The 11,432-nt window shown below is 48.0% G+C and overlaps 1 protein-coding gene across 1 annotated transcript in view; it reads left to right on the forward strand.

Moving 5' to 3' along the window:
* Positions 1 to 10,702, forward strand: part of Tyn (trynity) — a 46,084-nt gene extending 35,382 nt beyond the window's left edge. The window contains exons 3-12 of the mRNA XM_076770818.1: positions 131 to 400; positions 5,741 to 6,007; positions 6,124 to 6,462; positions 6,531 to 6,650; positions 6,716 to 6,891; positions 7,009 to 7,282; positions 7,449 to 7,530; positions 7,596 to 7,740; positions 7,822 to 8,011; positions 8,149 to 10,702. Coding sequence (XP_076626933.1) covers positions 131 to 400; positions 5,741 to 6,007; positions 6,124 to 6,462; positions 6,531 to 6,650; positions 6,716 to 6,891; positions 7,009 to 7,282; positions 7,449 to 7,530; positions 7,596 to 7,740; positions 7,822 to 8,011; positions 8,149 to 8,300 — 2,015 coding nt within the window. The 3' untranslated portion in view covers positions 8,301 to 10,702. The remainder of the gene's footprint in view (positions 1 to 130; positions 401 to 5,740; positions 6,008 to 6,123; positions 6,463 to 6,530; positions 6,651 to 6,715; positions 6,892 to 7,008; positions 7,283 to 7,448; positions 7,531 to 7,595; positions 7,741 to 7,821; positions 8,012 to 8,148) is intronic.
* The last annotated feature ends 730 nt before the right edge of the window (positions 10,703 to 11,432 follow it).

Below are 11,432 nucleotides of genomic sequence, written 5' to 3' on the forward strand. Positions count from 1 at the left end.
GACCAACGGAAAACAGCCTCCTCGAATCGACTTTCAAACAGTTGGAAAGCGAACTCGAGAGGGGAAGAGAATTTCCTAGAGACGCGGGGATGCTGACTATCTTTAAGGAGCCTGGTGTTTCCCGTTTCAGCCAGGACAGCGTTCGAGAAGCTGACGGACTACGATTATCGCGGAACGACTTATTACAGCGTGAGGAACCTGTCGTTGTACGAGTGCCAGGGATGGTGCAGGGAGGAGGCGGAGTGTCAGGCGGCGGCCTTCTCGTTCGTGGTGAATCCTCTGGCGCCGATGCAGGACACCCTCTGCCAACTCCAGAACGAGACAGCGGCCACGAATCCTGCTGCGCAGCCCCAGAGGGCCGCGAACATGTACTACATGACGAAGCTTCAGATCAGATCGGGTGAGACCCGTTAAAACAACGTTAAAAAAGGACAGGAATCTACGCTTTCTTTAAAATATTCTCGGGAGAAAGAAGTCTAATAACGTCGGGTTAATATTTAAATTTTTCTAGAAACCCATCGTACCGGTATATTTATCGCTCTCGAACGTCAGAATATTTTATGCCGCGAGCAGATGCACGCACGGGTGATTTCAATTATAAATTAATTGACCTGCCCGTCCGGAGAATGATTTATCAGTCCTTAGGATATTGTCGTTGCATCCGTAGACTTTATAGGCTCGATCGTAAATAAATTTACGTCGCGATCGGAAGGGGATGCTCGAGAAGCGTCGGATCGGAGTAATGGGTGTTAATGAATACACAATCAGTCCACGGACGGAACTTCGTTATTGCGATATTCGATCGCGAGATAGCGGACGCCGTTTGTTAGCGGGTTTTTTTTTTAAGAGTAATTCCCGCGCACCTGTCCAGGATGGTTCGTCCTTCGAGGGCTCGAACGACCCCGGCATAATCGAGGCACCAGCACGACTTCGTTAATGAACGTTAATACCCTCGCACCTCCCGCGCCACCGTCGCAAACAGGACAGAAACCCTTCCGTGGAACAATGGCGGCGAAAGAAAAATCCCGCAATAAGCGGGAGGACCTTTGGGGAACGGGAAGGTGCGATAATCCAGGTTTAGACGCTGGTGGCGAAGTCGACCGGGAGCAGGTAGGTGTGCAAATAAACCGGAGAAGCCGGTAGCTTCTGGTCGAGAGGAAGGTTGTTTGACCACGTTGCATTGTGACCGAGTTTGATGATAACCTGCAAACAGCGATTGAATTTTCCCTCTCGAGTGGCCAGGGAATTTCTATCCGCGCTTTGGAAGCTGCTATAACTGGTTGGAAACTTGGAGAATATCGTCCTATGTAATTATGATTTATTTAAGATTGCTTCGAAGAGTACAATTTATTAAATTTGATATTCGAAATAGCCTTTCTCCCGCAATTTTAACGTTTGTCGAGGGCCGTGGGTTAAGCAGGCGGTCCTGAACGCTTCAAAATTTTCGAATCGACAAAGTGCCACCTTTTGTGACAAGTTTCGCGCGATGGCATCAGGCCTGAGCACAAAGAGGCCTCCCTTCCGAGGGCAGATTTTCACGCGGACAAGAAAGTCTACAAATTTGCCAAGGGGGGACACCAGCGGGTTGGTGTCAAACAATGGGATCTACTGGTACCTTTGAAACGGCGCGAAGGATGCTTTAAGCACGGTCGTCGGCGGTAAACAGGTATCTGCAGGCGTGTCGGAGGTGTCGAAAAGATCCCAAGGGGGTCTAAGAAACCCCTAATATTGGTTTAACGAGCCTGCTGGTGCCTTCGACCCTTAGGAGTGTCTCGGGGCTGGTCGTAAAACCCGCTCGAACAGCCCGCAAACACCTCCGGGGGACTCTTCGCCCCGAAAGGACCACGAAGGACTTCGAGGAAGGTCTCCATTTCCCTGAAACGAGCGTTTGCCTCTCCGCCAGGCGCCTCCAGGACGTCCAGATGGGACACCGGTCGGGATAACGCGTTTGGATTCGTTCCTCGACTTTGGGGAAATTAAAACGACGTGATTCGCGTTGACCTCCCGCCGGTCTTTTTCGTCACACCTGCTTGTTAGGGTCAACTGAAATTAATTTGCCTTGCTAACATTCCAGAATCAATTGTTTCGTGCAATATATGGCAGTCGAAGCGTCGATGGAAAGAGTTGGAATGGCGGATGGCAGCGGTGCAAACACCGAAAATCCTCCTTTTCTTAAAATAACCATCGGGAAACGATAGAGGCTCCGTCATCGAGGTGCCGACTCGTTAAGAATTCGCACGGGCAGAGAGCGTTTAAAAGTTGGCTCGTCCCGAAATTTACGTAACCGAACCCCCCCCCCCCCCCTCCCCGCGTGGTTCCATCGTTTAATTTGAGCAATAAAACGGCCCGTGACGATGATTAATTTTAGCCCGTTCCGCGTGAGTCACGGATGACAGGGTTCAACGTCGGTTCACTGCCAACTAAAACATTTCCAGCGAAATCGCGAACCCCTCGCCGTCCCTCAGGATCGCCGTCGCGGGCTCCAGGACGTCTAAGAATAGTCCCTGTCCGAGAGGAGCTGGTTTATTTTTAAAGACACCCGGTGCACGGTTCTCGAAACGCCTCTGGAGCCCGGACCAGTCTTCGAATCTTCGTGTTTTCGAGGGTTGCAGAAAATCCGGGGAGGGATCGTTCCCCGTGGAGGCGGATGCCAACGTTTTCGAGGCAAAATGGTCGGTGGCATTGTATCGGCGGGTATTTCGGTGGTCGTCAATCCGTCGGGCGCGATCAGGAATTCGCACGGTCGCGGTGAATCATCCGTGTCGTAGTCACGCGTCGGTTCGTTGGCACCGTCCCGTTCTTCGTCGTCGACATTAGCGCCGGTTTCGAGGGCGGAACAAAAGAAATTGGAGCGCGCGCCGAAATATACGATCTGCTAAAATCGTGGGTCTAAGATCTGGACACCTACGGCGCGGCCAAGGACGCCGCCCCCTGCTCGGAACAAAGTAATAATAAATTCATTCGGGGGCTCGAAACGGACGAAAGCTGCTTTAGCAAACTTCCAACGTGTCGATAAACGCGTATTTTATTTCCATTTTTGAAGGATTTCAAGATCGGGGTGTCGAGTATTCGTATCGTACGAAATCCTATTCTTCTAAAGTACAAATTACCATCGAGTGTTTCTACGTGTTATTCTGCAAAACATTGTCGAGGACGTCCCTAGACTGAAGAAGCTAATAAAGTTGCTCGAAAGTTTTTGAGGAATTTTGTGTTATTTCGGCGAGCGTCGGTCCAAGGTTTGGGGCATAAATTTTACCGTGGCCTGTACGATCCCGTTCCTCTGCCAAAAAGTCGTGCGTCAGAGATCGGATCTAGCGGCAGCGGTCGATCTCGGGGGATGCCAAGTCACATGGCCGCGTCCGCTCGTGATTTCGGCATCGCCTCGAGCAGTTTTCCCCGTGCTCGTCTCGCGTTGCGTTCGCGTGACCGACCAACCGTGGAATTCGCCACACTTCCTCGGATATCTGCCGGATATATAACTGTTTCTCGATCGTCGAGATCCATGCCTCGGCCGTATCGCGAATGCTGACCTTCTTTTTTCGTCTTTCACGCCGCCATGGCCACCGATCCCTCCCATTTATCCCGGAGAGCCGATGAACGCCATTAAGCACGCGTTACAAGTCGAATTAAACTCCCTGCCTGAGATCGATCCTGACAATAAAGTTCCAACTATCGTTGGGGAACTCCCTTCTGCTCGATCTATGCACCAAACTTATTAAAACAATTTATCTTACGTAATAACTCGGGATCACAACACAAGATTTTCGAAGCCCTTAAATTCGTTAGAATAGCAGTACAGATGATAATATTATTTGCTTCCTGTGATTTACCTACGTTTTGAGATATCAAACTGTTACACCAGCGTTCAAGCCCGATAAGATCAGATTCTAAGGTCTAATATCGCGAGAAATATCGCGAACAAAGAATCCATGCGATAATTCTGTGGTACAGACGATGCGTTATTTATTCTGGAAATTTCAGTAACTATTTAACTATAGATACTTCCACGCATTCTCGCGTTATCCGATGTTAAATAATTTCGAGGAGCACCGTGCGATCAGCTTTATCAAACGCCTTTGTAAAATCAGTACAGATAGCATCTGCGTAATATCCTTAATCTAAAGATACGTAGTGAGAAAACAATGTGTGATTCGAGGCTACTAATCTACTAGTAACAAAGCCACATTGTTCGTCGCGTGCTACATTCGATAGACAAGACACTTTGCGAGCGCATATTTGTGCCTTTAAATTCCTCGGGCGTTTCAAATTTTATTTACGCTTGGAAAGATACGGGAGATAAAAATTCGATTCGATTCTACGTTAGTACGCGTAAACGGAGAAACGATCTTGGATACTACCGTTAAATCGCGATAGTTGGATTGTCGTCGTCCCTTGAAAGACATTTTGATTACTGGATATGGTCAACCATGCGAAGCAAATGAGTCGAAGCATGTACCTTGCCATCTATTGGCTTCTTCGGGCTGAACAAATATGCGATGATATTCGAACTTAGACGTAAACTTATTAACCGGTAGACCGTGCAATCGTAACAGCCCACGTGCGCGTTTTACACGCGAATAAACAGTGTTTAATAAATCTTGGCTCCCCAGTAAATGCGAATATCATAGTCTATAGTAATTTAAACACCTCGAATGGTGTAAAATCCAATAATATTCACCTCTACGTCGAATAATATTGAAAAATATGGACTAGTAAAAATGAAAATTCTTTTCGAGGGTCGAGAAGCGATCCTTACGTTTATAGATACGATGGGATAAATAGAAACGAGGTTACGAAGAGCGATAGATAGTAAGTTCTTTGGTAACGCGGTGAATAATGGTATTGCTGTTCTCCTATAATAGAATTGCACATAATGCACGCCTCAGTGGCTCTGATAATCCGGAAAGTAAGTCGATTTTATCGCAAAATGAGTTAGCCGCGTTGCCAATGCGATTAAAACAACTGAAATTACGATAGAGCGCACGGTGGTGCGTATCGGTATGGAATAGTTGCGGAAATATCTGACGTGCATATTGAAATTTATGCGACATTAAATATCGGAGGAATTCAGGGCCTCAAATAACAAACGCAAGGTCGGAAATTCTTCTTCCATTGCTAGGAAATTCCTAATAAATATGAAGATTTATTTCTAAATAATTAGAAAGGATCGAGTGACCCGTTCGCCACGTCCAAGGTACGCCATTGTTGGCTCGAGACGTTAACGGATAAAAAAGCTGAGAGCAACGAGGAATATGTTTATCGTCTAGATGCCAAATTGCACGGCAACGACACCGACGTTGTATCGAATATCTCGTGCGTGCTGGCACAGGTGTCGGCGTCTGAAATTCATATCGCATAAATAAGTATTACGTAATCGAAAGCACTCCCTGCAGCCTGTGCACGCTTCGTCAGGTGTGCAACCGTCGCGTCTGCGGTCAGGCGTATCCACGTGTCCCTGCCTCTCTGTAAACAAAAATCCCTCGCGCGTCATAAAATTATACAACTCGATGAGGTGATCGGTCATCCACCAAAGTTCAATTTCGAACCAATTACGATGACGTGCGTTCGATTAATTGCAGAGGATCGAATCGCTCTTTCTTCCGCTAGAAAATTTTATCAAAGCTCCCAATCCATTCCCAGATATTTCGTTAGGAAACGAGGATGGCGATAAAATAGATTTGCATCGAAAGAATATTATTTCCGACCATTTATCAACGTAGTTTCGGGGGTCGTTTTTCAGAGAACGTTTGCCTGCGCCCGTGGTCCTTCGAGCGGGTCCCGAACAAGATGATCCGTGGCCTGGACAACGCGTTGATTTACACGTCGACGAAGGAGGCCTGTCTCGCGGCTTGTCTGAACGAGCACCGTTTCACCTGCCGTTCCGTCGAGTACAATTACGTAACCCTGCAGTGTCACCTGAGCGACTCTGATCGAAGAACCACCGGCCAGTACGTGCAGTTCGTGGACGCCCAGGGCGTCGATTACTTCGAAAATCTCTGTCTGAAAGGTATGGCGGACGAACAGGTATCAGAATCTCTTAATTTTTTATGCGATCGTCCAGAGATCGGGGGTATCCAACGACGAGAGATGGCCAGAGGCGCTCTAAGGGGTAAAATCTTTCAGGAAAAGAGGCGTGCAAGTCACAGAGGATCTTCCAGATGCCGAGGATCGGCGTGGCCGACGACAAGGTTGCGCAATACGCGGGTTTGCACTACTACACCGACAAGGAGCTCCAGGTTCAGAGCGAGTCCGCGTGCAGATTGGCCTGCGAGATCGAGAACGAGTTCCTCTGCAGATCCTTCCTCTATCGCGGCGCCCCTCAGGGATCGGCTTACAACTGCCAGCTGTTCCATCTGGATCACTGGACTCTTCCCGATGGACCCTCGACGTACCTAAACGCCGAACGACCTTTGATAGACAACGGGGAGCGGGTTGGAACTTACTTCGAGAACTACTGCGAAAGTGAGGACCCCCAAACCTCATAAATCTCTCGTTCTGACCAGCGTTGGGTAACTAATATTCGTTTGCAGAGGGTTCAGGGCCCATCGCCGATCCGCTTCCGATCGTCTTCGAGACCACGGAGGACCCCACGATCAACAACCTCACGAGAAACGACATTAATTGCGACAAAACTGGCACCTGCTACGATGGTACGTTCGCTAGATCGCATCAGGTAGACGTTTAGCGAGTAGATCGTAACAGGAGATTGTTACAGTGTCTGTGGACTGCAAGGACACGCGTATCGCGGTTCAGGTACGCACGAACAAGCCCTTCAATGGCCGGATCTACGCCCTCGGGCGATCGGAGACCTGCAACATCGACGTGATCAACAGCGATCTCTTCAGGCTCGATCTGACCATGAGCGGGCAGGACTGCAACACTCAGAGCGTGGTAAGCGATCCCCAGGGCCATTCTCTTCGTACCATGTTCCATTCCACGATCGTCCACTCGAGACCTCGATTCTCCGTTGAAACACTTTGTTTACCATAGCAGCGTGACGGTTTTCAGACTGGGATCTACTCGAACACCGTCGTCCTGCAACACCATTCCGTGGTAATGACCAAGGCCGACAAGATCTACAAGGTGAAGTGCACCTACGACATGTCCTCCAAGAACATCACCTTTGGGATGATGCCCATCAGGGACCCGGAAATGATCAGCATCACCAGCGCGCCGGAAGCCCCTCCTCCGAGGATCCGCATCCTCGACAGCAGGTCCAGGGAAGTCGAGACTGTCCGCATCGGAGACAAACTCACCTTCAGAATCGAAATCCCGGAAGACAGTGAGTTCCGTTGTTCGCGACTGTACTTTCAGTCGATATGAAGAGGAAGGAAAGGGTGAAACTGACGTGGAGGATCCATTGTCAAACCTTAAACTAACTCGCCTTCCTTCTCCATATTGATTACTCGCGCCATCGAAGAAATAATAATTATCTGCTTGATCCCTAGCTCCTTATGGCATCTTCGCTCGCAGCTGCGTGGCCATGGCAAAGGACTCGAAGAGCACGTTCCAGATCATCGACGACGAAGGGTCAGTGACTTATTTTAGACAAACTACAGCGGTTCAGAATAAATAAATAACGATTGAATGTTCAGGTGCCCGGTCGATCCGTCGATCTTCCCCAGCTTCACGCCAGACGGAAACGCTCTGCAGTCTGTGTACGAGGCGTTCAGATTCACCGAATCATACGGGGTGATCTTCCAGTGTAACGTTAAATACTGTCTGGGACCTTGCGAGCCGGTAATCCAACGAATTTGATAGACAGAATCGCCATGAATCTTTATTTCTTTGGCAAGATACGAAGGGGTTGGTTGATTCCAGGCTGTCTGCGAATGGGGTCGCGAATCTGTGGAGTCGTGGGGTAAGAGGCGTCGAAGGAGCCTCGCGAACGCCACGGAGGAGAAGTCGGAGGACATGACGCTGTCGCAGGAGATCCTGGTCCTCGACTTTGGCGACGAGAAGCAGTCGGAGTTCTTGAAGAGCGACGCCAGCATAGACTTCAACGAAGCAGGTAATTGCAAAGACAACACAGAGTCAACAGTCACTCGTCCCTGCATACTTAAGCAATCAAAATGACTCCTGGACAGCTTCTATTCCTCTAGATATCATTTCTGTAAGTTTTCTCGTATGTTACGAAATCTATTGCAGACAAAACGGTGACCATAGTGGAGCCCTGTCCGACCAAGACTTCGGTGCTGGTGTTGGGCGTAACGTGCGCCCTGTTGGTTCTGATCTACATCTCCACGATCTTTTGCTACTACATGAAGAAGTGGCTGTCGCCTCGTAAAATGATGCCGTGAAACCTCGTCTCGGGAACCTCGGGGACGGGTGGTGGGAGGAGGAGGAGGATCGCGATGGAAAACAACTCCGTGTAAAGTGCTAATTCGCCGACTCGCGTGACGCTTTGTACGCGTTACGAGACCACTCGCGTAACCAACTAACCCGGGAAACACACGCGTTCGCGTGGAAAAATCGCAGGACCCGGTTCCGGGTGGATTTTTCCGCGCGAACGGCCTCGCGCGTTCGCCCCTTCGAACGCAACGATTTCGGGTTAAGTAATCGTCGCGTTTCGAAACGCGTGCAACGCGTAGAGCAATTGATTCGTTAAATTTTACTCGGAGAGAAAAGAAAAGGTAAAAACGGTGCGTTTAAAAATGGCGTACGTTTGGGTAAGTCGCAAGAGTCGCTTGTGCAACGCTCTCGAAGAGACGTGTTTTCATCGATGATATTAAAGATGGCACTCATTATAGAACACTTTAAATATAATTTCACGCGGACATGCGACCATCAATGGTCGCGGGTGATCACGAGGCTTGCCTGATTGCGCAACGCCTCGCGACGGGGGAAATAGTTTTAAAACGCGTTTACAGCCGCGGATCGACTCCGCGGAAGGTGGATAAATGGTTAATACACACGGTCGGTTTCAGATAATCTTTTACAGGACAGAGCTCTACGCTTTACGCATTTTTTTTACGTCCGATTCATTCCATTCCTTTATACATAATATTTATCGCGCATATCGGATCTTATAGATCGCATAATGGGACGAAGATCGCAGGGATCTTGCGTGCAATATTTCGTGGCGAGTCGAGGAACACGAGTCTTCGCGTGGACGACGGAAACGATCGAAGTCTACGCGAGATCGTTCGTCGTCCGGCCGAACGAGAAAATTGTTCCTCGATCCGCGGATTATTAAGTTCTTGTCTCCACAAGACGACCAGGGACACCCTGACGACAAACGTTGTAATAAGTACACTTTATTTAAGGTCATCTTAGACACAGCTAACCGTCTTATCCCTCAAGGGCTATTTCTGATCGGGTTGCAAAGAGTATTTAGCAACCGACGACTTCGCGGTCCGCGTCGTCGGTGAACGGAACGCACGACACGGCCCTGGCCACCTTTTCGTTTCACGGAAATCGACTTGTAACCCGTATCAAGACTAGCGATATTTAAAGGTTCACGCTTCACTAACGTCTCTAACGATACAACGTAGCGTTTAAGGTAGGAAATAAGCGGAGCATGTAAGCATAGATAAAAGGAGAACGAGGGAACGAGCGAAAGAGGGAGAGCATTTCCCGATCAGGCGACGAGCAGTCTCGATCTAGAGGCGACCGGTGCTTTTATCGAACGTTCGAAAAGCCTCGCTTCGACGAACGATTCGATCTTTTCGCAGATACGATCGCCGGCGCAAAGTCCAACGAGAGATATCCGCGACTGAAACAACGCTGGAAGGTTAACGCGCCAAGTCTACCATGAATTGACCGCGAAATTGAAATCGGTGAAAGTGCCAGTCGCTCGACTCTGGCTGCCAGAAAAGTCTCCCTTTCGCGACTCTTTGATGCTAGAGTACTTCGATTCTCGATACCGAGCCACGAACGCAAAGAACTGCAAACGTGTTCGATCACACGATCGGCGACGCGACGTCGAAATGACGCGTCTTAGACGAATACCTTTATCCTGTGTCCGACTGAATACTTTTCGCGACAATAGTTGTTTGCAATTTAAGAAAATAAATAGATCTCTGCGTTAAATCGGCGGGATGTCGTCGGTCGAAGGTCGAGTCCACTCGAGACGTTGAATCGAAGTACGAGAAAGGAGCTGCGGTCAGGAACACGACTATAAATTACGCAAACTGTGTTGGTCGCTTTATTTCTACGAGTGTAGCTATCATCTACTTAATTAACCCTCGCATAGGCGAAGACTGGGCCTTTCCGGACCCAACCTTAACGTTCGAAACGAGTCAAATTTAGAATAATATAAATCTTGTCGATAGAATAATGGCGATATTGATCGAACGACGAGTAGAGTAGCGAAGCAAACTTCTACAGTCTCGGTAGATTGAATAAATATCATTGCAACAGCCATAAAATTCTTTAATTTCTTCTATAAAGAGTCGGGAATGACCCAGTCTGAGCCCTCAGCGATCCGCCGTCCAAGGGTTAACGCGTCGAGTGCCACTAAAAATAATTACACCATTGAAATACTAAATATTTCTAATATTGCGCGCGACGCGTTAAACGGGCGAAAAGGAAGCAATATTATGGAATAAATCTAGACATTTTCCGTCGAACGTGCCTAACTGCATACTTTGATATGGCGATTAAAGTGGATTTTGGAAAGAGCCACCCCGTCGAGGGTAGAAACGAACAAAGCAAGTGTATATATATTATTGGATCGTAGTATTGAAACGGAGACACGCATACACGCATCAATATCACATGTATTTGTACTCTATTTAAGTACGCGAATGTTTTAATAATTAAACGAAGAACAATTTCGAAAGTACTTTCCTCCCTTTTCTTCTTTACCTCGAAAACAGTTCTATCCGACTGTGTTTGCGCATAAACGTCATCGACTCGTGATTAATCGATCCGCGCGTGCAATCGCGTGTTAAAGATGCACGTGTGAGTGCATTTATTATTGCGACAAGTATTAATATGAATCACTTGATGCACGGCTTACTTAGTAGAGAGAACAGTCAGTTGACATTAGATACAAATAATTGCAGCAACGTCGTTTTAAAAATAGTCGACTGGTTGCATCCGACGTCCGAAAATATACTCTTTTAAGTCCGTCTTAATCATCGTCGTAAAAACATCGATCGGATCGATAAAGATAAACGTATGTTTGCTCGAAATATACGGGACCGATAAAAAAAGTTGGGAATCGAGTTGCAATTGACGCGTGACTCGACGATGCATTCTAGATTTCTGGGGAACCGTGTATCGGCGACGAGTCATCATGCTTTTAACGAGGTTTCAAAGGCTAGCAATAATCGATAAGAAATTTAACGAGCTTAACTTCTCTCGACCCACGAAGACAACGGTTATCTAGACGATAAATATTTTCAAGCATTCGTCAAAGGAGGTTTTGCAATAGCGATGAGACGACCGAGGCGAATATCTTTGGCCGCGTTTCATTTCAGTCGGCG

Source organism: Colletes latitarsis, chromosome 8, assembly GCF_051014445.1.
Source record: "Colletes latitarsis isolate SP2378_abdomen chromosome 8, iyColLati1, whole genome shotgun sequence".
In the NCBI taxonomy this organism is placed as follows: domain Eukaryota; kingdom Metazoa; phylum Arthropoda; class Insecta; order Hymenoptera; family Colletidae; genus Colletes; species Colletes latitarsis.